This window comes from Lynx canadensis, chromosome D3, assembly GCF_007474595.2.
Source record: "Lynx canadensis isolate LIC74 chromosome D3, mLynCan4.pri.v2, whole genome shotgun sequence".
Lineage (NCBI taxonomy): Eukaryota > Metazoa > Chordata > Mammalia > Carnivora > Felidae > Lynx > Lynx canadensis.
In genome coordinates this window covers 64,030,483-64,057,973 of record NC_044314.2, presented here as the reverse complement: position 1 = coordinate 64,057,973, position 27,491 = coordinate 64,030,483, and the positions used below count along the sequence as shown (strand labels likewise).

Sequence of the window (27,491 nt, the reverse complement as noted above, 5' to 3'; positions counted from 1 at the left end):
TACCAAGTATGTGTGGCGCACATATACCCTGGCTGTCCCCCAACCTGGAGGTAGGCATTATCATCTCCAGGTCCAGCAAAGAAGTGACTCAGGACAAGGGAGTAAGGGCAGAACTGGCATTGGGACCCAAGCACTGTCACTGGCTGCAGCCACTCTCTGCTTCTTCCTGTGCCTCCCAAGTCCCCACATGTGTAGGTCCATGTGACCCCTTCTGTTAGCTTTATTGTGGAACTGGCTGGCAGGTAAGAGAAGAAGGCCCAGCCACTCTGTTGGAGTTTTGCTGGGGCTCAGGGGCTCCAGTCCTGTTTGGTGCAGAGCTTCACTGTCCTGAGGCCCCAGCTCAGGGCACTGTGCTCCTGAACCACAGCAGGCCTGCCCAGGGACAGCCTGGCAGGGAGGACCAGAGAAATGTTGTCCATTTGGGGAAAATGCTCATGGGGGAGAGGGTGGAGGGTGAGGTGCCAGCAAAGACCTGGACTCAGAACAGAAGGCTGGGCTTCCTGTGCTGCCTGCCAGCAATGTGACCTAGGTAACTCCTCTCCTCCTCTGTGCCTCAGTTGCCTCATCTGTAAAGTGGAAGCATTGCTGCCTGGTTCAAATAGATTGCAATGCTGTGATTGGTAGGTTCCAGTCCTGGGAGGAGATGGAGGCTGCCAAAGGTCACTCTGTGTCCTCCCCTCTCTCCTCAGATTCAGGGCAGTGTCCTGCTCCTGACCATCTGTGCGGCTGGCATTGGTGGGACTTTTCAATTTGGCTACAACCTCTCCATCATCAGTGCCCCGATGTTGGTATGTATCCTCTGTGCTCACCGTCACCGTCCCAGTGGGTGCTGGGTGAGGGCTAACAGCTGCCCACTGTGGGGCTTCGGGCCAGCATCCACTTGGTGGCACTTTCTCCCATGTGTCCACTTTCACTGGGATGTCCCATTGGCCCTGTGGATTCAAATTCAAACCCACCTCTACATCCTCTCTTGAGCCTGCACGTCCTCCTGGGTCCCTGATGTCAGCAGATAACTCTACTGTCTGCCCAGTGACTGGGGGTCAGCCTTGACTCTGGCCCCCTCCCCCTCAAACACTGAGTCCTTGCTCATTACCTCTAGCTAGCCATTTCTCCCCGTGTCTCTGCCATGACTCCAGTTCAGATCCCATCTTTCCTGCCTGGATTGCTGGCTTAGCCTCCTCATTGGCATCTCTGCCTTCAGCCTCTCAAGTTTGATCAAGCCACTTCCCTGCCCAGAAACATTCTGTGCCTATAGGAATCAGGACAGACTCATCCACCTGAAGTTCAAGGCCTCCTTGATCAGAACCTGCCCGCCTGTCTTCCACCTTTATTCCCTGAACCCCACTAGCAAAGCAGGCTAAATGCAGTTCCTCAAATGCACACAGCCCTCTCTTTAAGCCTCCTTTGTTTGGGAAGCCCTCTCCACTGCATCTGCAGAAGCCCCACAAGAACCATCCAAACATCCTGCCTTCCTTCAATATTCTCTGGCTGGAAGTCACCCCTCCATCCCCAGCCCTTTGTGCTGACTGTCACCACTCAGGTTGCATGTCGGCTGTTTGCAACCTCCTGCTGGTTTGCTCTGAGTGTCTGAATCATCTTTGTGCCCCCAGCACCTGATGCTGACCTGACCCATGTTGATGTTCAGTGGTGCCCATGGAAAAGGTGAATCTTCCAGCCCATTGATAAAAACTGGCCTGTAACTTAAATCAGAAGGGTGAGTGTCCTGTCCCATAGCTGGGAAGGTTCTGGGGCTGCACACTGTAGGTGCAGGGGAAAGAGCTGCAGGAAGCAGGTCCCAGGACAGAAGTGCAGCTGTCTTCTCCCTGCCTGTCCTGTTCCCTCTACCCTCCTCATTCAGTGACAAGAGGGCAACTGTACCAGACTGACTTCCTGCCAGTTGGAAACCCCCAAAGGAAAGTCCTCCCTAGTAGTTCCAGCTGAAAGGTCTGGGAAGAGTCCGATTGGCTGATTTGGATCATATTCAGGCCAGCCAATCATGTGATCAAGAGGTGGAGCCCTCCCATTGGCCAGTCTGAGTCAGGTGACCACCTTTGGACAGGACAGGCTGTAACTGGGGATGGGAGAGAAGTCCCCAAAGGAAGAGAGGATAGCCTAGCAGAAGCCAGGGTGGGACCACATTCTGGGCAGAAACAGTGATAGCAGCCCAATGCCTTAAAGAAAGGATGAAATGCAGGGCTTAGAAAGGGAGGTCTGAGCTAGCTGTATTTGCTTGTTTATTTGTTCATTCAACACATATGTGAGTGCCCACTTCACAGTACACTTACAGGCTGGAGAAGGATCCACCTGCCACAGGCACTCTTGGGCTTTATCTCCCATGGGCCATCCCCAGCCTCCTAAAATAGGACTTTCTTGGCCTCAGAGGCTCCTCCTAATCCCCTGGATGGTCATTCTTGAGGAGTTTCCGCCAAGGGACAGGGAGGCTTGCCCTGGTCCTAGCTCCCCTGGACAGTCTTTCCCCCAGAGGGAGCTGGCGGGTGCTAGGCTTGACAGCCATTACCCTGAGCTGGCCTCAGCAGAGGAGAGCTGGCCCGACTCTTAAACTCACTGTCCTCCTCAGGTCCTCCCTCACATCCTGTTGGGAGGCCTGAGATCAGCCAGACACTGACATTTCATCTCTAAGCAAGTGAAGTATGCCCGGGTCTTGCCCAAGTGCAATCCTTCCTAACCATTTGGCCTCCATTCACTTCCCTGAAACTGCAGCTCTGGGGGTGGGGCCCTGGGGTGTCCTAACTACCTGGCTTCAGCCCTGACCTGTGGCTGAGGCCGTGGGCAAGTCCTTCCACTTCCCCAGGCCTAGTGCCAGTCTAAACAGTGAACACAGTAATGTGTATCTAACAGAGTACTTCTAAGGGCTGTGAAAATTGGGGTCCCAAGGAAATGAGTGGCACACTCCAGATAAACCAAGCAGGTTTAGATACCACAAGGGATGATTTACAAAGGTTGAGTGGGGCAGAGACAACACACAAGACCAGCGAGAGCCCAGTAATGCCAGAGTCATTACTACTCCTACCCCCAAAGGGACTCGTGGAAGGAGTCTGGAAACTGGAAAGAAAGAGCCATATGGAGTAGGACCCCTTGAGAGGAGCAGTGACCTTTGGTTGAGTGTCACAGCCAGCCTGGGGTAACCTGGGAACAAACACCCCTTCTGCCTCTCTCTGATGCCCTGCTGGTGCTCACCATTGGCCAAGTCCAAGTCCAACAGAAAGCCAGTCAGCAAGGAGCCCACTGATACAGGTGGATTCTTGGACCAAAAGCAGGAGGACAAGGGGTGAAGTGGACTCTGAAGGGCAAACAGAGACTGTTCCTGCCCCCTGGCTGGGGAGCAGTATTGCTCAGGACTTGGTGCCTGCTCTGCAGAGGCAGAGGCCTGTGGAGGGGAAGGCCTATTGTATCCAGCCTGTCCCTGGGAAGTTGACCGGTATCTCTGTCCACAGCCCATCCAGGAATTCATCAATGAGACATGGCAGGTGCGTACTGGCCAGCCACTGCCCGACCACCTAGTTCTGCTTGTGTGGTCCCTCATCGTGTCTCTGTACCCCCTGGGGGGCCTCTTTGGAGCACTGCTTGCTGGGCCCCTGGCCATCATATTGGGAAGGTAAGGGCTTTCTGGGTACACCCCAAATGCCCTTTGATGATTGGTACCCCAGTCTGTAAGCTGAGGAATGTGGGAGAAGGAAGATGCCCTGTAGGCCCAGGCCTAGGTCAGCTCCCCAGCCTCCTACCCTACCTGTAGTTTCACCACAAGAGTCACATTTCCAAGTGGATTTGGTAGAGGGAAGAGCCCTGTGTCCTGAGGGAGGGAGGACTCCTTGTTTCCAGTTCCATTTCTCCAGCAAGTGATATTGGACTGTAAACAAGTATTTCCTCTTCAGGCCTCATTCCCCTCTCTGTATCCAACTGATGCAGTCTTGGGGTGCAAACAAGATGGGCTCATAATGAATGAATAAATTAATGGAAGAAAGAAAGAAAGAAAGAAAGAAAGAAAGAAAGAAAGAAAGAAAAAAAAGAGGTGCCTGGCTGACTCAGTTGGTAGAGTATGCGACTCTTGATCTCAGGGTTGTGAGTTTGAGCCCCACATTGGGTGTGGAGCCTACTTAAAAAAATTTGTTTAGGGCTCCCTGGGTGGCTCAGTCAGTCAAGAGTCTGACTTCAGCTCAGGTCATGATCTCACGGTTTGTGAGTTTGAGCCCTACATCAGGCTTCTCTGCCATCAGTGCAGAGCCCACTTTGGATCCTCTGTCTCCCTCTCTCTGCCCCTCCCCTGCTTGCACTTTCTCTCTCATTCTCTCCCTCTCACTCAAAAATAAATAAACATTAAAAAAATTTTTTTTAAGTTTTTATTTATTTAAGCAATCTTTATACCCAGTGTGGGGCTTGAACTCACGACCCTGAGATCAAGAGTTACACGCTTTTCTGACTGAGCCAGCCAGGTGCCCCTTGAATAAAAAAATTTTTAGAGGGAGACAAACCATAAGAGACTCTCAAATACAAAGAACAAACTGAGCATTGCTGGAGGGTAGGGTAGGGGGATGGGCTAAATGGGTGATGGGCATTAAGGAGGACACTTGTTGGGATGAGCACTGGGTGTTATACATAAGTGATGAATCACTAAATTCTACTCCTGAAACCATTATTTTTATTTTATTTTATTAATCTTTTTTAAATGTTTATTCATTTTAGAGGGAGAGAGAGAGAGAACATGAGCAGGGAAGGGGCAGAGGGAGAGGGAGACATAGAATCCGAAGCAGGCTCCAGGCTCTGAGCTGTCGGCACAAAGCCGGGTGTGGGGCTTGAACTCACAAACAGCGAGATCATGACCTGAGCTAAAGTCAGATGCTTAACCGATTGAGCCACCACGAGCCTCTCCTGAAACCATTATTTACACTATATAACTATATATTAACTACATATATAACTGTATATATTAACTATATATATATAGTTATTAACTATTATATATATAGTAACTGTATATATAATATATATATTAACTATATGTATATAACTATATATATAACTATATATATTAACTATATAACTATATATTAACTAACTTGGATTTAAATAAAATAAAAATAAATGAAAATTTTTAGAAGTCTACTTGAGAGAGAGAGAGAGACAGGCTTGGACTGACTTGATGAAAAATTGTAATAACTGGAAAGATACTGGAGTAGCTCATAGAATGAAAGGAAACACTCAGAAGCCAGGTCTTAAGAAGAACAGGACCTGAGATGGTGCTGAGGATCTCAACAGCCAGAGCATTGGACCATCCTTCTGGGAAAGATGCCTTCAGTGCGTTAGCTCCAACGACATACACATTCTGTCTCCACTGTCTTCATTCAAGATTCAAATCCAGAAAGACAGATTATTATTGACCCACCGTGGGTCACATATCTACACCAGTGAAGCAGTGGGAGAGAAGCATTGTGGGGCAGAAAAAAACAAATGGCTACCAGAGTCCACCAGTTTGCTGGCCGCCCCGCATGTGTAGACCCCTTTGTCCCCTGTATTCAGCTCCATGCGTGCCCTCCTAATGTTCCTCACCCATCTCATCATGTACACCAGCAAATGTATTCACCTCTCCCTGAGTGAGACCACTTAGAGCCTTGTCTTGTCACACCACAAGGGCCAGTATCAGGAAAGCATTCTTTCTGAGTCCAGGATTTCCACGTAATGACCATTCTGCCAGCCCTGCCATTACTTCTCAATGTTCTGCAATCTACACAATTCATGGCAAATTAACCTGTCATCAAGATATCCCACAGAAGGAGGAAAGGATAAAGAGTAGGGGAAACACTTATTAAGGAACAAAAAAGTAGTGGGTGAATTTATTTTGAAGCACATGATGCAGAAAGCCTGGTAGTGCAGGTAGAGTTCTACTCTGTGGTTTTGGAACTGGTTCCAGGCTTTGCTTGCATTGGTGACTTCATCCTCCAGTTTTCTACTCTTGTCTTGAGCCAGTACATCCACTGGTTGAGGCTCTTTGCCTGTCAGGGTGACCCAAATCTTTATTCTTGAGTGGGCTTGGTGGTCCTAACAGCGTGGAATGTCCAGCAGGTTATTACCCTAAGAGGTCATCTGCTTCTGGATGGTGGGACTCACAATGCAGTAATGAGTTCCATGGCACCAGCCCTTCTTCTTTCATTGATGTAACTACCTTTCTTGGATGCAGATTACATCCATGTTTGTGTATTTAACAGGTGTATCTGTTAGGATGCCTTCAACTGCAAGTAACAGAAAATCAGGACTTAGTTGGCTGAAACAATAGGAGGTCCTTTGTCTCACACAAGAAGTGTGTAGGTGGGTGACTTCAAAACTACCTCAGTGCCCTGGATGTGCTCCTCTGAGAGCACTTTGTCTGCCGGCTCCACTGTGTGTTGGCTTTGTCCTCGGGCTTACAGCTAGAAAACTACAAGTGCCTCACTCAGAGGCAACATTATCTAGCAGAAAGGGGATTTCTGCCTAGCTGAAGGGTTTTTTTTTTAATTTTTTTTTAACATTTATTTTATTTTTGAGACAGAGAGAGACAGAGCATGAACAGGGGAGGGTCAGAGAGAGGGGGACACAGAATCTGAAACAGGCTCCAGGCTCTGAGCTGTCAGCACAGAGCCCGACGCAGGGCTTGAACTCACGGACCGCGAGATCATGACCTGAGCTGAAGTCGGCCGCTTAACCGACTGAGCCACCCAGGCGCCCCTGTCTAGCTGATGTTTTAAATCCAGAAGAGAAAAAGCTTTTCTTTTTTTTAAAAAAAATTTTAAGTGTTTTTATTTTTGAGAGAGAGAGAGAGGGAGAGAGAGAGAGAGAGAGAGCGAGCACGAGCAGGGGAAGGACAGAGAGAGAGGGAGACACAGAATCCAAAGCAGGTTCCAGGCCCCAAGCTGGCAGCACAGAGCCTGACATGGGGCTTGAGCCCACGAGCCATGAGATCATGACCTGAGCCAAAGTTGGATGCTTAACTGACTGAGTCACCCAGGTGCCCCAGAAAAAACTTTTCAAAAAAGGTGCCATGTCTCATTGCCCAGTACCAGGCCACTAGCACCGAGAACAAGATCACCAAGGCTAGGTTAGATTGTTGGGTTCACACCTGAACCTTAAAGGGTAGGGGCACATTCCCAAACAAATTTAGGCTCTTCCTGCAAAATAGAAGAAATTAGCTATTATCTGATCATTGTTGCCCAAATATCTAATGATACTTGGTACAGTGTCCTTATGTGATGGCACTGGCAGAAGCTTGAAGGGAAGGAATTAAAAATTCAAATTCAGCACACGTACCTGTTTCATTTATAACAACTTGCTGTCCTATCCCCAGGGCAAGGATCCAGTGCAGTTCATCTTCCACCCAGTGGCAGACTGAAGTCCTGACATGTGTTGCCATTTCTGGGAGTCAGGGTTGGGTGTGTAGGGTGGCAAGGTGGTTAGTCTGGAGATAGGAGACACCTATCCTTGAGTCCATATGCATTTCCTTTTTTTTTTAAAGTTTATTCATTTATTTTGAGAGAGAGAGAGAGAGAGAGAGAGAGAGAGAAAGAGAGAGAGAGAATGAGCATGGAGGGGCAGAGAGAGAGAAAGGGGGAGAGAGAGAATCCCAAGCAGGCTTCATGCTCTCTGTGCAGAGCCTGACACGGGGCTTGAATCCATGAAACGTGAGATCATAACCTGAGCCGAAATCGAGAGTTGGATGCTTAACCAACTCAGCCACCTAGGTGTCCACCATGTGCATTTTCTATCCTTGTGACTCTACCTGATTTATGAGGCAATGGAGTGACCACTGGGTGGGCTGAGGAAGGCTGCTGCATGCTATCCCAGAGGGGTTCATTCTGTCTGCTTGGTTTTTAAGAGCCTTTTCTTCAGTGGAAGGGAGATTCTGGTGAGTGGAAACAGGGACATGTATAGGTTCAAGTTTTGGGCTAATTCTGAGAGATCCATCTGTTTAACCTTCCAACACCTTCTTGAAACCAGTCCTCAAATCCTGCTTCATCTAAGACTTTGACTATCTGACCAAATGCTTTGGAAAAGGGGACAAAATTCCGTGCTCAAGATTCTGTCTACAGGAAGGGCTTCACTTTTCCAGTATCTTTTAGGGCCACATCTGAGAGTGCTTTAATGCCATAGCCCTACATTTCTGGCTAGAACTAATGCGCAGAGCCATCTACAAACCAGGGTTAAGCTTTGTTTTCTTTGTTTCAAACTGAAGACAAGAGGGGCACCTGGGTGACTCAGTCAGTGGAGTGTTTGACTCTTGATATTGGCTCAGGTCATGATCTCATGGTAGGGGAATCAAACCCCATGTTTCTGGTGCTGTCTGTGTATTGAAATGGAGCAAAATGCATTTACCAAGTAAGTACCCCACAGTTGAAGTACTTTATTAATTCACACCACCGAAGAAGCCACCATATATGGTTTTCTTTTCTTTTCTTTTTTTTCATATATGGTTTTCAACTGGAGTTACTGCTGGATCAGGTTTGTTATAATGGATGTCATTCTCCATTCTCTTGACTCAGCAGATCTATGCTTTAACATTCACATTCTGTCACCAGTGTGCTGTTGACTTTGGGCAGAATACTGGCCTCCACTAGGTTCCAGTTTCCCTGTCGGTATAGTAAGCTGTATGATCTACAGTGAGCTCAAGTCACTGTGTGACAGCACTTCCATGTTCAATATCAGGAATCTCAGAGCCGATGCCTCCTCACTGACATTTCTATTGCCTGCTCTCTGGTTTGCAGTCTGTCCCACTGAGTGAGGCCTGGGCCATCAAGCCATCCTAAAAGTTCTGAGAAGTGACTCTATAATACATGGAAGAAAATGTGAGGGGACTGTACTTGGCTTTCCATGCATCCCTTCCCTTACTCTGAAAGTCCCTGCTCTTCTTCTCTATGGTTTAATTGTGTCTAAGAAATCAGATGTTAGGCCCCTCATTTTACAAAGGAGTAGGAAGAAAGCAATGCTTAATCTGAAGAGATAAAGTCGTAAGATGCAAATTTTGCACACTGTGGTGCAGGCAGAAAGGAGAGGGACTTCAGGTATCTTGGGAGATGGGTGTGACAATATGCCCCAAGTAGTCTGTAGGCACAATGGCTAATGGACATTTCCCTTCATGTAGCTTAGACTCCTTGACATGGCTCACACATGTTCACACACAAGTCTGATCAGGGCTGGCTGGGGCTGCAAAGAGGGATCCCCAGGGAGAGTTCTGCTAGACTGCACATGAGCCTCTCTTACCTGTATTCTACTTTCCCCCCAGGAAGAAGTCCCTCCTGTTGAATAATATCTTTGTGGTGGCCACAGTGACCCTGTTTGGCTTCAGCCACAGACCAGGCTCCTTTGAGATGGTCATGCTGGGAAGGCTGCTCTTGGGAGTCAGTGCAGGTATGGGGGGAGGGCAGCCCATCCTGCCTCTCTCTTCCTGCTCATTCGTGTATTCCATTTATTCATTCATCTGTTCTCTTTATTTCTTTCATCCATTCATGTATTCTCTTTCTTCACATTTTTTTAAATGTTTATTTATTTTTGAGAGAGAGAGAAACAGAGAGACAGAGCGCAAGCAGGGGAGGAGCAGAGAGAGAGGGAGACACCGAATCCGAAGCAGGCTCCAGGCTCTGAGCTGTCAGTACAGAGCCCAATGTGGGGCTCAAACTCACGAGCTATGAGATCATGACCTGAGTCGAAGTTAGATGCTTAACTGACTGAGCCACCCAGGCTCCCCATTCACATTTTTCATTCATGCCCACCTCTTCTTTTGCAAAATGATTAAATATGGTTTCTCTTAAAAAGGCTCATATAAGTAGACACTTAAAGTGGATATAGAAACATGAAAAAGTTTCTAAAACTCACACAGGGTGTGAGTACAAACATACCCAAACCTATGCTGACAGAGTTCCCATATTTGAGCCATACTCTAAGCCATGAGCTTCCTGGCAGCCAAGGTACAAAGGATGCATTCTTGGGTTTTCATTACAGAGGCAGAGTAGGGTGTTAGGGACTCCTCAGTTTCTGGGGTTTGTCATGTGAGGAAGCAGAGTTTTGAGCACATCCACCTGGGTGTTTAGGGATACCCATCAACAAATCCCCTCTTGACTCAATACTGTTTATATGGCCAGGTGTCTATGTCTATATTAGTTATCTATTCCTATGAAAGAAAATACTCTGAAACTTACTGGTTGTGCACACATCTAGGTGTGAGCATGAATGTCCAGCCCATGTACCTAGGGGAAAGCGCCCCCAAGGAGCTCCGAGGAGCTGTGGCCATGACCTCAGTCATCTTCACTGCCCTAGGGATTGTGATAGGCCAGGTGGTTGGACTCAGGTAAGCAACCTGCCTCTATGTGCACTGAGTGGTCTGAGGGGTGCCAGTAAAAGCCCTTCGCCTAACTTTCTCCTCTATCCATTAAGTATTAAGGCATTGCTTCTTTGTATTAAGAAATCTTTGTATTGAAATCCTGTCTACACCTATCTGGCCAATACATAAAACAGGTGTTAGTCAACCACACTTCAGTGTAAATCACCATTTTGCATCCTCTCCAGATCAGGGAGCAAAGAACAGATCTTAAAAAGGGAGAGGGTGAAGATTTGGGCTTTTAAAGGGGAACGTGTCCTGGTCATCCCAGAAAAGAGGGGAGAGGGCAGATCCCAGAGCCCTGGGAAGAGGAGTTGCTACAGATAAGGTGGAGCCAACACCTGGAGGGAGGGATCTTGGTGTCCAGACCCAGAACTGGTTTGAGGAAACAGAGAGCAATGCAGATCCTCTGCCTTCAGGAGGGCAGGCAGGGGCCAGGTGGGTGGGTCAGGGGAGTAGGGGGCAAGTGGGCAGGGCTCTGGCAAGAAAGTACCTGGCCCAGCCTCTCTTTTGCCTCCCCAGGGAACTCCTGGGGGACCCACAGGCCTGGCACCTGCTGCTGGCCAGCTGCCTGGTGCCTGGGGTGCTCCAGCTTGCCTTCCTCCCTCTGCTCCCTGAGAGCCCGCGCTACCTCCTCATTGACCGTGGAGACATGGAGGCCTGCCTGGCAGGTGAGTCCTTGTGTTCCCAGACCACCCTTGACAAATGGGCACATCTGTCCAGAGCATGTGAGTCCCCATTTCTTGGGTTTCATTTATCAGGAAAAAGCTGTCCCTCCTTTTTTGACAACCATTCATCTCTTCAAAACTATTTACCAAGGGGTTGTCCTGAGTGCCAAGGCAGTGGGATAGAGCAGACCTGAACCCTGCCATCCAGGAACTGTAGGATGGTGCCAATAAAGAGCCCCCCCCCCCGCCATATATGTAAGGTGAAACATGTTAAGACCTCACAGACCCAAGGCCAACTGGGTGCTGATGGGCTTATTCATTAGCTATGGCCATGATAGTGATGCCCAAGGAACAATACCAAATCTCTGGCTTAAAACAATAATCATTTACTGCATCCTCCACCCACTTACTTGCTGGGCTGGCTGCATTACTGCTGATCTCAGCTGGGCCAGCTCATGGTGTCTGGGAATCAGCTGGAGGTCAGCCAGTCCAGGCTGGTCTGGGCTGGAGTAGTTTAGCTCTGCTGCACATGACTTTCCTCTCACTCTTAGTACCAACAAGCTAGCCCAGGAATGTTCTTATTACAGCGACAGCAGAGGCACAAGAAAGCAGATCCAATTGCACAAACACTTTTCAAACCCATGGTCCACCCCACCCCCATGCGCATTAACATCCCGTTGGCCAAAGAGAGTCCTGTCCCTGAACCCAAAGTCAAGGGATGAGAAAATCAATGGCATATCCTCTCCCATGGCAAGGGGTATAGATTTGGAGAAGGGTGAAGACCAGGGCCCACTCAGGCACCCTCTCAGCTTGCCATTGTGGCCACAGCTATTATTGATATCCCTACCCTGTGCAAAACATGCTCAATGTCATCCAGGACCCCACAGTCTCATCCAATCATGGTGTCAGTCTTGAAGTCCAGGATCTTAAGATCACATCAAATCTATACGTGCCTTCTCTTGATCCAGACACCTAGGCACTAAAAACACAAGTCTGCCCCTCTGAACTCAGCACACAATGTGAAAGTAGGACAGTGTAACCAGAACTAACCCTCATTCCAAAGACAAGAAGTCAAGGAAGCAGGATGCAGTCACCAATCCTTAATGCCAATGCGCTCTTAAGAAAACGCTGCCAGATCTCCCTGCCTTGGGGGTAGGGAATGTTTCATGATCAAGTCCTGGCTCTGGCCCCTAGGAGGGGCTCCCCAGGTTATGGTTTCCCCAGGTTCTTGCTTCTTCCCTCTGAGATATACTTCCTAGTCACCTTCTGAAGAGGGCATTGCAAATGTACCCACAGAAAGTTGGACACATTCAATTTGTCTTGGTCCCTTTCTCTCCAGGCTGGCAGAGCGTTTGTAAATATAATTTTCTTGAAACCGATGTGATTTTTCTATGTATTTGATTGGTGTGCCAAAAAGCCATACCCACAAGTCTTTCTGAGGCATGCTTCTCTCTTGAGACTCACTTACTGGAATTTGGGGCATGTCGGCAGGCTGGGGACCAACATCCTTAAGCCTTCTAAATGCCTCTTTTTCCATTGCATTGAGTCACTGCATTAAGCCACACCCTTAATTTGATTGTTGCCCTGCGTCCATGACTCACTGGCAGTGCTCTGGATTTGATCTTTGCTTTCAGGCTGTCACTTAATGTGAGCCTCTTTTTGCTAACTGGAGAGGCTGGAGATAAGCAACAGGTTTATTTTGTTTGTTTGTTTGTTTTTTTATTAAACCAACCTAGTGAGTTCTGGAACTAAATCTTTTTCCCTCTGAAGGTTTTTTGAGCTCATGTTTCAATATAGTAAGCTTGGAATACTCAGCTAATAGCAACCAGTTCATGTTTTCAACATATAGAGGTTTCTTCACTCCAGTCCTCTGGAGTCCAGTTCATTAGGTCTGTTTGTTTGTGTTTCTTTATTTTCTTCCACACTACTGCCCTGAATACCTAGGCTTCCATTTTTCCAGCCTCCTCACCATCTTCTGCCTGGTCTTGGAATCAATGCCATAGATCACAGGTCTAGTATGGTAGCACCTACTCCTGGTACCAGTTAATTCATTAGTTTTGTATTGCTGCCTAATAATCACATCTCATGGCAAACCAAAGAAGCAATTACTTAGCTCAAGTGTCTGTGAGTTCTCTGGGGTTGGCTGATATAGGCTGTGCCTAGCTGGTGGCTCTGCTGGTCTTCGTCACTCATTCAGGTCAGCTGGGCACTGGCAAAGTTAGGACAGTCTCAGCTGGGCCATTTCTGCTCCTCCTGGGACCAGTGGGCTAGCCCCATCTCATGTCTTTATGGTGATGGGAGAAAAGCAAGTAGAAATGAGCAAGGTCTCTTAAGGCTTGGGCAGAAATTTGCATATCCTCCTTACAACCTCATTCTATTGGCCAGAGTGAGTCACATGGCACAGCGCAGTGCCAAGGAGCAGGATGCATACTTGCCCCTTTTGTGGGGGCAGCTACAAAAATCACCTAGCAGAGAGCATAGATACAGGGAAGGGTGGAGAACTGGGGACATTGCATAATTGTCATCTGCCACAATTGTGTCCCCTCTGATGTATCCACAGAACCCCCAGCTCCTAAAGCCTTTTCTGGTTCTTGATGCCCTGAAATGACAGGGACAGGAAGATCATCCCCATCTGATCAGGGGGACCCAGAGAGAGAGTGAACGGAGCTGGGGTGGGAGCTCACTGCAGGGCACCAAGCAGAGGTTGGGGGAAATGAGGCCCAGCGCCCTCTGCCCTTGCATCCTGCTCTAGCGCTGCAGCGGCTGCGGGGCACCACGGAGGTGGCGGAGGAGTTGGCTGAGCTGGAAGAGGAGCGTATCTTCTGCCAGGGCCGGCGCGCCCTGCGCCCATGGGAGTTGTTCCAGGATCGCGGGCTGCGGAGACAGGTGACAAGCCTCATGGTCCTGGGCAGTGCCTTGGAGCTTTGCGGAACCAACTCGGTGAGGCTCCCCGCTGCGTCCTTCAACTGGTTGGGGGTGGGAGGGCTGCAGACCACAGGCAGCTGGCAGCCCACCCCTCTGCCCCCCTGTCCAGGTGTACGCCTACGCCTCCTCCGTGTTCCGGCAGGCCGGGATCCCCGAGGGGAAAGTCCAGTATGCTATCGTGGGGACTGGGAGCTGCGAGCTGCTCGTGGCCTGCGTCAGTGTGAGTTTATCTGAGTTTGTCGTGGGCTCAGGGGTTGACCCTCCACCAGCCCTGTGGGGGTGGGGGTGCATCGGGTGCTGACACCTGGAGGAGTGTCTTCTATCAAGTCCTCTACCTTGGGCCCTTTTCCACTCCAGTTCACTATGCTCAAATGGGGCGAGTCAGCAGCATTTGAAGTTTATTTATTTATTTATTTATTTATTTATTTATTTATTTATTTATTTATTTTGAGAGAGAGAGAGAGCACGAATAAGGGAGGGGCAGAGAGAGAGAGGAGAGAGAGAGGGTGAGAGAGAATCCCAAGCATCACAGAGCTGTCAGCACAGAGCTCAATGTGGGGCTGGAACCTGCAAACCTTGAGATCATGACCTGAGCCGAAACCAAGAGTGGGTGCTTAACCCACTCAGGCCCCCCCTAATAATGTCTTAATCTCCTGAAGCAATCAACTGCTCCTAATTGCTCCCTCACACACACCTGGAGCTGCCCACTGCTGGCCTTTAAACCAAAGGAAGCATGCTTCCAGCGCACAGGTCCTGCTGTGGAAGTATCTTTACAGTGGCCCTGTGCCTGCAGATAGTGGGGCTGGGCATGAGGGTTGTGGCTTGGGGCAGCCTGGTCTCCACCTCACTCCACCCCCTCTGCCCCTTTGCTGCAGAGCCCCCTCCCCTGGATGCCCTACCTGACCATGTTCTGCGTCTTTGCCCTCATCCTCAGCTTTGGCCTTGGCCCTGGTGAGTGGGCCCAAGGAGCTCTGCACTTTGGGCTTTGCCAAAGGAACACGAATGTCTTCACGAATGACAAGTGGCTATAAATGCAATGTCACCCGCATGCCCTGCCACCCAGCCCCCCTGTACTGGGGCTTCTGGGAGGGAGTGGCTGGAGAAGAGGACAAGGGGCCCCCACTCCTATGTTGGGGACAAGGTGTCAGCCCTGGCTGGCAGCCCCTGTCCCTGCTCTTCCTTCTAGCCGGAGTGACAGGGATTCTGGCCATGGAGCTCTTTGACCAGAAGGCCCAGCCTGCTGCCTCTATGGTCTGCCGGGTGCTCATGTGGACCATGCTCTTCCTGGTCGGGCTGGGGTTTCCCTTCATCATGGTAGGCACCCTCCCCACCCTTCCCTTGCCTTAGGTTTTCCCCTGTGTCTGCAGAAGAGCCCCAGTGGGAAGTCTCCATCCTGGGAGCCTGAGGCTGGAGGGGATGGGACTCAAAAAGAGGGACAAATCCCTCATCATGACCTGTCATGTGGCCTTATGTCTGGTCCTGAACAGGGCACACACCAGGTCTCAGAGACTCTTTTCACTCACAGGAGGGCTTGTCCCACTTTCTTTATGTGCCTTTCCTGGGTGTTTGTGTCTGTGGGACCATCTGTACTGGCTTCTTCCTTCCCAAGACCAAAGGCAAGACCTTCCTGGAGATCTCTGAGGAACTTCACAGACTCAACTTCCCTAGGCAGAGCCAGGGCCCTGAGTGGCTGGGCCCGGAAGTCATCCAGGCCACAGAGCTGTAGTTCTGTAGGTGTGGTGGGCCCCAGATCCAGCGGCAGCTCTCTTCTTTGCTTCCTGCCCAGGGTCCCAGCCCTCTGCGTTCCCTCCTTCCTGCATTCATTTGTTTAATGAGTGCCCATGTAGCACCTACTGCATGCAGGCTTGGTGCTAGGTGCTTAGCAATCCGTGGTGAGCCAGAGAGATGGGATCAGGACCTACTGGTGCTCCCCATCTAGAGGCAGTTAACTAACAGGCAACCAATCAAAACATTATTGCAAACTTGGAGAAATGCAGTAGGAGAAAATACAGATTATGAAGTGAGTGCATACTAGGGAGCCTGGCCTATCTGAGGAGGGTGGTCAGAAAAGAATTTTCTGGGGGTACTTGGCTGACTTGGTCAGTAGAGCATGCAATTCTTAATCTTGGGGTTGGAAGTTTGAGCCCCATGTCAGGTGTAGAGATTACTTAAAAATAAAATCTAAAAAAAAAAATTTTTTTTTCTGAGGAACTGATTTTTAAAAAAAAATCAACGTTGACGGGGCACCTGGGTGGCTCCGTCAGTTAAGCGTCCGACTTCGGCTCAGGTCATGATCTCACATTTTGTGGGTTTGAGCCCTGTGTTGGGCTCTGTGCTGACAGCTCAGAGCCTGGAGCCTGCTTCGGATTCTGTGTCTCCCAGTCTCTCTGCCCTTCCCCCACTCATGCTTTGTCTCTGTCTCTCAAAAATGAATACATGTTAAAAAAAAATCAACCTTAAGGTGTAATTTACATGCAGTAAAATGAATCTATATTGAGTATACACTTAATGAGTTTTGGCAGATGTATGTGCCCAAGAAACCACCACCACAATCAAAGTAGAACATTTACATCATCCCAAAGTCTCCCTCATGCCCCTTTGCAACCAGTAAGCCATCCCACCTGCAGGCCCAGGCCATGATAGGTCACATTGCCTTTTTTGGAGTTTGATATAATTCCACACCATATGTATGCATTTGTGTCCGGTTTTGCTCCAAATAAAGTTTTGGGGATTCACACATGTTGTCACATCATTAGTACATATTCTTTTGTGTTGCTGAGCAATATTCTACTGTATGGATGTATCATAATTTGTTTACCATTTACCTGTCGATGGACATTTTGGGTTGTTTTTGATTCTTGGCCATTCATGAATAAAACTTCTATTAACATTCCTGCACAAGTTGTGTAGACAAATGTTTCATTTCTTTTGGGTAAGTGAATTACTGAGTTTAGTAGCAAATGTATGTTTAGGGGCCCCTGGCTGGCTCAGTCGTTACAGCATGATCTCAGGGTTGTGAGTTTGAGCCCCATATTGGGTGTAGAGGTTACTTAAAAAAAAAAAACCGGGGCGCCTGGGTGGCTCAGTCGGTTAAGCGTCCGACTTCAGCTCAGGTCGCGATCTCGCGGTCCGCGAGTTCGAGCCCCGCGTCGGGCTCTGGGCTGATGGCTCAGAGCCTGGAGCCTGCTTCCGATTCTGTGTCTCCCTCTCTCCCTGCCCCTCCCCCGTTCATGCTGTGTCTCTCTCTGTCTCAAAAATAAATAAACGTTAAAAAAAAAATTTTTTTAAAAAAAAAAAACCATAGTAAATGTATGTTTAACTATGGGAGGAAAACAAACAAAACAAAACAAAAACTATAGAAGAAATTGTCCAAAGTGATTGTATTGTTTTACATCCTCACTAGTGATGTAGAAGAGTTGTGGATGCTCCAGACCCTCACCAACACTTGGTATTGTCTGTCTTCTTAATTTAGGCATGCTGCAGGTGGTACAATGGTGTCTCCTTGTGGTTTAATGGTGGCATTTCCCTGATGACTAATGATTATAATGCTCATCATAATAATGTTGAGTACCTTTTCATGTACTCAATATAGCCATTCATGTATCTTCCCTTGTGAAGAATCTGTTCAAATCTTTTGTCCACTATTAACAACAATAACAACAACAAAACAAAGTTAGGGGCATCTGGATGGCTCAGTCGGTTGAGCATCTGACTCGTGATCCCAGGGTGGTGGGATACAGCCCTGAGTCAGGCTCTTTGCTGAGCGTGGAGTGTGCTTAGAATTCTCTCTCTCCTCCCCCCCCACCCCGTCTCTACCCCTCATCCACTCGTGCTCTTTCTCTCTCTCTAAAAAAAAAAAGTTAAAATTTATCAAAACTTATGCATGCAAACACTTAAAGACCATACATGGTGCCATTTGCAGTAGAGAGATATGTAAATAAACATAAAGGTGCAGTATTAAATCATAACTGCATAACATTAACTGTATCACTGTAATGAAAAAAACCTAAAAAATAAAAAGAGCACAACCTCTTTATCTCCTCTTGAGATACAAATGTCCAGTGTGTATGAAGATGAGCCCAGTACTGGAGATGGTGTTTAGCTCTCCTATTTGTTCCACTAAATTCCAAGGGAGGAGGAGGCTAAATAGGATCTAGACTGTTTCCATCTGTTAGTATTCAGCTTATCAAATCTACAGCCTAGTACTCCTTGAGCAGGACTGCCCCAATAAGGCTGGATGTGTAACAGTCAAAGACGGAGGTGGGAAATATGGAGGATTCAACGTGTACATGCAGTTTAGGCCAATGTCCCCATATGCTCTTTAAAATTCCACTATTTGAAGGCACCTGGGTGGCTCAGTTGGTTAAACATCCAACTCTTGGTTTCTGCTCAGGTCATGATCTCACGGTTTGTGAGTTCACGCCCATGTCAGGCTCTGCACCGAGAGCATGGAGACTGTTTGGGATTCTCTCTCTCTCTCTGCCCCTCCTCTTGCTCACCCTCTCTCTCTCTCTCTCAAAATAAATAAACTTTTAAAAATATATATAAAAAATAGGGGCATCTGGGTGGCTCAGTTGATTAAACCACCGAGTCTGGGTTTCGGCTCAGGTCATGATCTCACAGTTTGTGAGTTCGAATCCCATGTCTGACTGCGCTATCAGTGCAGAGGCTGCTTGGGATTTTCTATCCCTTTCTGCCCCTCCCCCCTGCTCATGCTCTCTCTCCCAAAATAAATAAATAAAATAAAATAAAATAATAAAACAATAAAATTCCATTACTTGGTCAGAGGGGGGAGTGGTTTCAGGGTGATGACCCATCTTTGCTCCACCGCTCCTCTGATTTTGCTCTGATGCTGTTGAAGGAGAGTAGGTTCGGATCATCCAGTACTTGTACCTTTCGGTCTTGGGCCTTTCAGAGTTCACCACAGACATAGGTAACCTCACAGCATCAAGCCCATTTACCAACCCCTCACACCAGTGTCCACCCCACCTAGTGATGAGTCCTCTGGTAACTTTAATACATGTGAGCCCACAGCAACCAGGATTCTTTAAGATATGGAGGGCAGGGGCAGTTGGGTGGCTCAGTGGGTTAAGTGTTCAACTTCGGCTCAGGTCATGGTCTCATGGTTCGTGAGTTCCAACCCCACATCGGGCTCTCTGCTGTCAGCAGAGTCTGCTTCAGATCCTCTGTTCCCTTCTCTCCACCACTCCCCTGCTCACGCTCTCTCTCAAAAATAAATAAACATTAAAAATATTAATTAAAAAAAAGAAAGAAATTGTGGGCAACTATTTCAGGGTTTAGTTCCCATTTGAGGATATTCTTCATTCCTGCCTCTAGGTGACAGCTTCTTAGAAATGTCATTGTCATCTCACCTGCCCTGCTCTGGATCTTCTCTAACTTTCCTTCTTGTCTCAGCAATTTCTCCTCCTCGGCCAATTTCTTGGTCTCAGGGGATGCATTTACCGCCAGACCTGGAGACAGTAGTCAATTCCCGCCCAAAGATTTCTTCACCAAGTCCAGGTCACTAGTACTCCAAGTCCTCCCACTGACTGTGTGAGGATTAGCTCCAGGGTGTTCTCTCTACCAGCTCATAGATGCAGTGTCACCAGTGCAGGCACAGCTTCTGGCCCTCTCCCTCCCGTGGCACCTTCCACCAGCACTCCATGATGACGGTGTTCTGTGACAGAGGCTGAAGTCACACTCCTGCTGGCGGTTGCTCCCCACTGCCCCTTCACAGCAGAGCTCTCCCTGAGGCTGCCACCATGTTCCCAGAGCAGAGGGAAAGCCTGTCCACTGATTTTTTAATAAAGGTTTTATTTTATTATTTTTTAAAGTTTATTTATTTTGAGAGAGGGAGGGAGAGAATGCAAGTAGGGGGGAGCAGAGAGAGAGGGAGACACAGAATCCCACACTGACAGTATGGAGCTCCATGAGGGGCCCCATGCGGGGCTTGATGGGGGGCTTGAACTCACCAACCATGAAATCATGACCTGAGCCCAAGTCAGATGCTTACTGGACTGAGCCACCCAGGTGCCCCAAAGACTTTATTGTTTTTAGGGGGTGCCTGGGTGGCACAGTCAGTAGAGCATGCAACTCTTAATCTTGGGGCTGTGGGTTTGAGCCCCACACTGGGTATGGAAATTACTTACTTTTTTTTTTTTAATTTTTTTAGCGTTTATTTATTATTGAGAGACCGAGAGAGAGAGAGAGAGAGAGAGAGAGAGAGAGAGAGAGAGAGAACATGAGCAGGGGAGGGGCAGAGAGAAGGAGACACAGAATCTGAAGCAGGTTCCAGGCTTTGAGGTGGCAGCACAGAGCCCAACGCGGGGCTCGAACTCACAAACTGCGAGATCATGACCTGAGCTGAAGTCAGACACTCAACTGACTGAGCCACCCAGGCGCCCCTTACTTTTTTTTTTTAAATATTAAAAAATACTAGAGGCACCTCTCTCTCAACAATAAATAAACTTAAAACATCTTTAAAAAGATTTTAAAAAATAGTTTATTTTTCTTAGAGAAGTTTTCATTTCACAGCGAAATTTAGAGAAAAATATAGACACTTCCCAAATACCCCCTACCCCCACATATGCATAGCCTCATTTATTATCAACATCCCCCACCAGAGTGGTACATGTGTTATAATCCATGAACCTACGTGGACACATCATTAGCACCCAGCAGCCACGTTGTGTGCTACATTTTATAGGTTTGGACAAATGTATAGTGACACGCACCCATCACTGTAGTATATACAGAGTATTTTCACCATCCTAAAAGTGCTCTTCTCTACCTAGTCATCCCTCCCTTTCCGCTGATCCTTAGCAACCAATGAGGGAGGTTTTACTGTCTTCATAATTTTACCTTTTCCAGAACGTCCTATAGTTGGAATTGCACAGTATGTAGCCTTTTCAGATTGGCTTCTTTCACTTAGTAATATGCATTTAAATTTCCCCCAAGTCTTTGCGTGGCTTTATAGCCCATTTCTTTTTAGCACAGAATAATATTTCATTGGATGAACCACAGTCTATTTATCCATTCACCTCCCGAAGGACATCTTGGTGGCTTCTAAGTTTTGGTAATTATGAATAAAGCTAGTATACACATCCACGTGCAGGTTTTTGTGTCAAAATACATTTTCAACCCCTTTGGGCAAATACCAAGAAGCATGATTGCTCAACGACAGGATAAGAGTATGCTTTGTTTTAGGGGTGCCTGGGTGGCTCAGTCGGTTAAGCATCCGACTTCGGCTCAGGTCATGATCTCGCGGTCCGTGAGTTCAAGCCCCGCGTCGGGCTCTGTGCTGACAGCTCAGAGCCCGGAGCCTGTTTCAGATTCTGTGTCTCCCTTTCTCTCTGACCCTCCCCTGTTCATGCTGTCTCTCCCTGTCTCAAAAATAAAATAAACATTAAAAAAATTAAAAAAAAAGAGTATGCTTTGTTTTGTAAGAAACTGCCAAACTATCTTCCAAATTGCCTGTAGCATTTTGCATTCTCAGTAGCAGTGAATGAGTGTTTCTATTGCTCTACATCCTCTCCAGCATTTGGTGTTGTCAGTGTTTTGGATGTTGGCAACTGCTAGTGATATCTCATTGTTGTTTTATTTTATTTTATTTTTTAATGTTCATTTATTTTTGAGAGACAGAGAGAGACAGAGCGCGAGCAGGAGAGGGGCAGAGGGAGAGGGAGACATGGAATCTGAAGCAGGTTCCAGGCCCTGAGCTGCCAGCACAGAGCCTGACTCAGGGCTCAAACCCACAAACTGTGAGATCATGACCTGAGCCGAAGTCGGATGTTCAACTGACTGAGCCACCCAGGCTCCCAATATGTCATTGTTGTTTTAATTTGCATTTCTCGGATGACATATGATGTGGAGCATCTCTTCATATGCTTATTTGACATGTGTAGATCTTCTGGTGAGGTGTCTGTTAAGGTCTTTGGCCCATTTTAAAAATCAAGTTGTTCATTTTCTTATTACTGAGTTTTAAGAGTTCTGTGTATATTTTGGTTAACAGCCCTTTATCAAATATGTCTTTTGCAAATATTTCCTCCCAGTCTGTGGTTTGTTTTTTCATTCTCTTGACAGTGTCTTTCTCAGAGCAGAAATTTTTACTTTTTTTTTTTTATTTTTTTTATTTAAAAAAAAATTTTTTTTTCAACGTTTATTTATTTTTGGGACAGAGAGAGACAGAGCATGAATGGGGGAGGGGCAGAGAGAGAGGGAGACACAGAACCGGAAACAGGCTCCAGGCTCCGAGCCATCAGCCCAGAGCCCGACGCGGGGCTCGAACTCACGGACCGCGAGATCGTGACCTGGCTGAAGTCGGACGCTTAACCGACTGCGCCACCCAGGCGCCCCAGAAATTTTTACTTTTAAGGAAGTCCAGCTTATCAGTTCTTTCTTCCATGGATCGTGCCTTTGGTGTCATATCTGAAGAGGCATCACCAAACCCATGGTTGATCATCTAGATTTTCCCCTAGTGTTCACCATTTTTTATTGGGTTATTTGCATTAGTTTTGAGTTGAGGACATTCTTCATACATTCTAGATGCAATTACTTTATCAGATATATGTATTGCCAATATTTTCTTGCAGTCTGTAACTTACCTTTTCAATGATATTTTTAATAAAATGTTTATGTTTATTTTTTTTTTTCAGAGAGAGAGAGAGAGAGAGAGAGAGAGAGCGCCGGGAGGAGCAGAGAGAGAGAGGGAGAGAGAAATCCCAATCAGGCTCTGCCCTGATAGCACAGATAGGCCGCACTGATAGCGAGAACTCATGAACCGCCAGATCAGAACCCACGCTGAAACCACGAGTTAGACGCCCAACCGGCTGAGCCACCCAGGCACCCCACATTTTTAATTTCTTAATAGTGCCTAGGAGCAGAAATTTTTATTTTTATAAAGTCCAATTTATCAGTTTTATCTCATATGATTAACGCAGTTTGTGTCCTAAGACGTCTTTGTCTATCATTGCAAAGATTTTCCTCTAAATGTTTGGTAGTTTTAACTTTTACTTTTATATTTATGTTGATCTTTTTTTTTAACAGTTAAAAAAATTTTTTTAATGTTTATCTATTTTTGAGGGAGTAGGGAGGGGCAGAGAGAGGGGGGAAACAGGGAATCCCAAAGCAGGATCCATGCTGTCAGTGCAAAGCCCCACGCTGGGCTGGAACCCACTAACTGAACCATGAGATCATGACCTGAGCCAAAGTTGGACACTCAAGCAACTGAGCCACCTAGGCGCCCCATTGATGATCAATTTTGAGTTAATTTTTGTTTATGGTATGAGATAAGGGTTGAATCTGTGGCCTCAGCCATCTTCCCAACCCTGGGGATCCTGATGGGACGGGTCAGACTTGGACAACTTGGATGCCAACCTGCATGGAGGGTTTGGGGACACCAGTAAGTCTTTCTGTCCTCAAATGATTTTTCAAATCCCGTGGCCTGAAATCTGCCAGTTTGGGCCAAGGCTATTATTAGCCTTCCCATTTGAGTGTGAACTGCCTGGTGAGACTCCGTAGGGCAGGGGGCAGAGCGAAGGCTGCACAGAGTAGGGGGTGATGGTGATGGAGGGATTGTGGGAGGGTGTCAGCCTCAGAGCCTTGTTTTTCTCAAGACAGGGAGGGGCAGGGCCTAGGCCCCTGGGGAAACAGTGAGGGCATTATGAGACAGGAGAAACTTCCTGCTCCTCTTCTGGGCTGACATCCTGATCCAGAGCTGGTTAGGAAGAAGCACAGGACAATGCGGACCCTCTGTAGGCCTGCAGGCAAGAGAACAAGGGGTAAGGGAAGGGTTCTAGCAAGGATGCATCTGACCTGGACTCTCCTCTGCCTCCCCAGGGAGCTCCTGGGAAACCCACGCAGGCCTGGGCCTTGCTGCCTGCCAGCTGCCTGGTGCCTGGGCTGCTCCAGCTTGTCTCCCTGTCCCTGTTCCCTGAGAGCCTGTGCTACCTCCTCCCTGACTGCAGAGACGGGGAGGCCTGCCTGGTGGGTGAGTCCCTGACCTTGGGCCCTCAGACCACCCTTGATGGAGGGGTCCCACCAGCCAGCCCCTTCCCATCCCTGTCTACTGATATCTATCAGTCCCCCAACCCCCCTGAAATGCTCTCCTCCATAGACAAAGGCCCCCCAGCTCTGACTCACCTGCCCAGACCCCAGACAGTGTGGCTTCTCCCATCTTCCAGAGCACCAGCTTAGCTCCCTCTCCTGACTCACACACCTTCTCCCTGGCTTGCTAGTTACCCGGGCTTTGAGTCTCAGCTTCCGGGGCCCAGCCTCTCCCTGCTGGGCCAGCAAACCTGGCTACCAGTTTTCATGCCCTGCTCTCAAGGGTCAGGGCCGCATGGCTTCCAAAGGGCTGCAGTTGATTCTCCTGCCTTCGTCCTCATCCACTCCTCTCTGGACCCTGACACTCTGGTTCCCTCTTATTGGGATACAGGTTGTCCTCTCCATGCCTCAGCTGAATCATCCATTGATTACATTGATTCCTTCAGTTTATCCAGTTTATTCTCTTAGGGCCTGTTTTATCCCGAGGTGTCCACCACTGTCCCTGTCCTCAGGCTGCACCAGGGTTGGGAGGAAGCGGTGACCTTCACCTTGAAGAAAGTCAAACAGTCTCACAACCACAGCATCAACAACACCATTCTGAGCCAACATCTTTGGAGGCTTTTCCACTTATTGAGACTATTTTGAGTGCTTCACAAGCATTGGCACCTCTAACCTGAGCAAATGCCCCCAGAAATAAGTGCTTTTATTATCCCTGTTTTACACAGGAGCAGGAGAGGCACATGAAGGCAGTGGCTTATCCAAGGAGCAAGGTCACACCACCAGGTGGTAGGCGAGGACTGAACCTGGGTGGTCATGACCACTGCAGTACACTGCCTCCAGGCCCTGGCTCTTCTGCTATCTGATCCCATTCTCTGGGGGAGGTCCAAAGGCCATCTGAAGGGTCCACGGTGACACTATGGGTTAGTGGTGGACCTGGGGCTTGAGCCAGTGCTGAGGGTAGATCCAGGGCTGGTGGAAGGGCATGGAGGCCAAGGCCAAAGGGCCACAGCTAAGGCTCTGCAGAGGCAGGAGGGAAGAGAGTCCACAGTTTGGCCCTTCCTACAGACCCTGCAGGAGGTCAGAGTCCCTGTGCTGCTGGTTCCCTGGCTCCATTCTACAGGCAGCAGGAAATCAAAGGTTAGGGAGAACCAGACACTCAAAGAAGGACAAGGATGCTGAGGGGGAGCCCAGGTCTCATCCCTGTGGCTCTAGCAGTGGAGCCACATTCCAGGGGTGGATGCCAACTTTTTGTGCATGTGTGCGCACACACACACATACTCGGCTTTCTTTGGAGGCAGACCATGGAAATGTGTCCATGGTGTCCCAGGGTGATGAGGCCTAGGGATGGGTAGGTTTCCAGCTAGAGGTGTCAGGAAGACTTCATGAGGGCCATAGATGCTACTGAATGGAGATGGGAAAGCCCTGGGACAGAGCGGATGTGTGGGTGGGGAAGCCCAGCATTCATGGGGCAGAAGAGCTCTAAGGTGAAGTGGGGGGGGCCTGAAGGCCAGGTGGGGAATTTATCCTGTAATTATAGGGAGCGAGACCTTCCCATGGTCTCTTCCCATGACACTCCAATGACCAGTGACCTCATACTCTCTAAGGTGCCCTGCCACCAGGGTGCATGCTTATGTGTCCTCTGGGAAATAAGGATTTCCAAGAAGTCCAGGACACTACCTTTGGGACAGGCTGCTGTGAGCTCTCGTGGATGTGAGTCTGAGCGGGACTATGCAGCAGCAGGAGCAGAACAGTGCCTAGGGGCCTTCTGAGCAGCCTGGCCTTGGCTTTGAAGGATCCTGTGAGGACAGGGGTGGGTTGGGACAGGACTTGGACACCAGGGAAGGAGAGCACAGTCACCCTCTTGGCTTGCATGTCCACCATTGGGGTTGAGGTCTATTAGCTCATTTCCTGCTCCAGGACACTTGGGTACAATATGGTAAGTTCAGGCATTCACTGAGCACCTACTATAAGCCAGGGACTTTGCACTTTGTCCTTTTAGCCCCTTTAATCTTCACACAAGCCTATGGGAAAGGAGTCACCACCTCACCCTCCATTCTGACACTGAGGCTCAGAGAGTTGAAGTGACTTCACCCAGATCACCTTCTCTGGACCGTGTCTCAGGGTACTGTGGGGAGAACTGGTTGTGACTGCTGGCTCCCCACCACACCTAGACCCTTTCTTTGCCATGTGGTAGTCTCCTGGCAGACACCCCCCCCTGCAATCCCATACCTTCAGGTACAGCTGACCCCCATGTCTCTTTCCACTGTGACCAGAAGCAGGAATGAGGTGGGGAGGAATCATCTTCGCTTGTCTTTGTTCACTGAATGTGTTCACCACATGTGAACCACAATGTGTTCAGTGAACTAGGAAGGGCAGGGGACTGATGAGTTCAGGGACTGTCGAGGGCTCAGGGCTGGCTGGGTTTTTGCTGTAGGGGTGATGAGCCTTGCGTGACCAGGAGAGAGATGCTGAGGGAAATGAGGCTCGTGGGAGGCTGTGGAAGGGTGGACTGCCCCGGGACATGGGCTGCTGGCAGGGGAGAGGCAGCAAGGGGAAGAGCAGGTAGCCCCACAGTGGGGTGCCAGTAGGCCTCTGTCCTCCCTATGCCCTCTTTCCAGCTCAGGTAACTCAGATCCTGCCCACAGAAATGCTCCCTGCTTTTAGAGTCTGCTGAGTGCTTGCGTGGGCCATATTCCCCCTTACCCAGCTGGCGTGTCCCTACATTGGGAGGTTTTCTTCCCTGCTGCTTCGTGCCTGGCAGTCCTTACCCACCAGACGGTTCTAGGTCGTTTTCCTGTAAGCATCTTCGCCGTAAGCAATTCACCACATAACTAATTGGCTGTGAAACAATTTTGCTGTAAAAGATACAAAAAAAAAAAAACAAAACAAAACCAAAAACTGGTTGGGCTCTTTGGTTTCATCAACTGGTTGACGGTTTGGTTTCGTTTCTCCATTGACACAGTGTTCCCATTTGTATATTATATGAATCTTAGCCTTCATAATGGTCTATACAGGGGTGCAGAGTATTGACTGCATTTCCCATAGAACTATGGAAGGTCTATGAATGGATATGTGACAAAATACCAAGAACAAATAACAATGTAGAAGTTTTCACAAAGAAAAAAACCCACTAAAACTGAACTAAAATAAAAATAGAACTATCCAGTAGTCACACTATTGGATACTTACCCCCCAAATACAAAAACATTCATTCAAAGGGACACATACACCCCTATGTTTATAGCAGCATTATCTACAATACCAAATTATGGAAGCAGCCTCAGTGTCCATCGATTGATTAATGGATAATGGATAAAGATGTGATATACACCCTATGTATATGTATATACGATCTCATGGTTCTTCAAGCCCTGCATAGGGCTCTCTGCTGTCAGCACAGAACCTGCCACTGATCCTGTCTCCCTCTCTCTCCACCCCTCCCCACTCATGCTCTCTCCTTGTCTCTCAAAAATACACCTGTAAAAGCAAACAAACAG

The 27,491-nt window shown here is 48.3% G+C and overlaps 1 protein-coding gene and 1 pseudogene across 1 annotated transcript; one reads left to right on the top strand and one right to left on the bottom strand.

Moving 5' to 3' along the window:
• Window positions 1-8: 8 nt before the first annotated feature.
• SLC2A11 (solute carrier family 2 member 11) lies at window positions 9-16,100 on the top strand. Its single transcript, XM_032595341.1, has 11 exons — window positions 9-101; window positions 690-788; window positions 3,456-3,616; window positions 9,266-9,390; window positions 10,198-10,327; window positions 10,880-11,028; window positions 13,778-13,965; window positions 14,060-14,246; window positions 14,764-14,901; window positions 15,137-15,264; window positions 15,476-16,100. Exons 1-11 carry the CDS (start codon window positions 9-11, stop codon window positions 15,674-15,676), a joined length of 1,599 nt encoding a protein of 532 aa, XP_032451232.1. The 3' UTR covers window positions 15,677-16,100.
• A 2,049-nt stretch (window positions 16,101-18,149) lies between these two features.
• On the bottom strand, window positions 18,150-25,875 carry LOC115528044 (annotated as a pseudogene).
• Between the last annotated feature and the right edge of the window lie 1,616 nt (window positions 25,876-27,491).

Excerpts from the sequence above, each read along its gene's own strand:
- SLC2A11 (XM_032595341.1), top strand. The coding sequence starts at position 9 with ATGTGTGGCGCACATATACCCTGGCTGTCCCCCAACCTGGAGGTAGGC. Across the intron at positions 9,391-10,197 it reads GCTCTTGGGAGTCAGTGCAG|GTGTGAGCATGAATGTCCAG; the intron begins GTATGGGGGGAG and ends GCACACATCTAG. Across the intron at positions 14,247-14,763 it reads GGGGTGGGGGTGCATCGGGT|GGTTGTGGCTTGGGGCAGCC; the intron begins GCTGACACCTGG and ends GCTGGGCATGAG.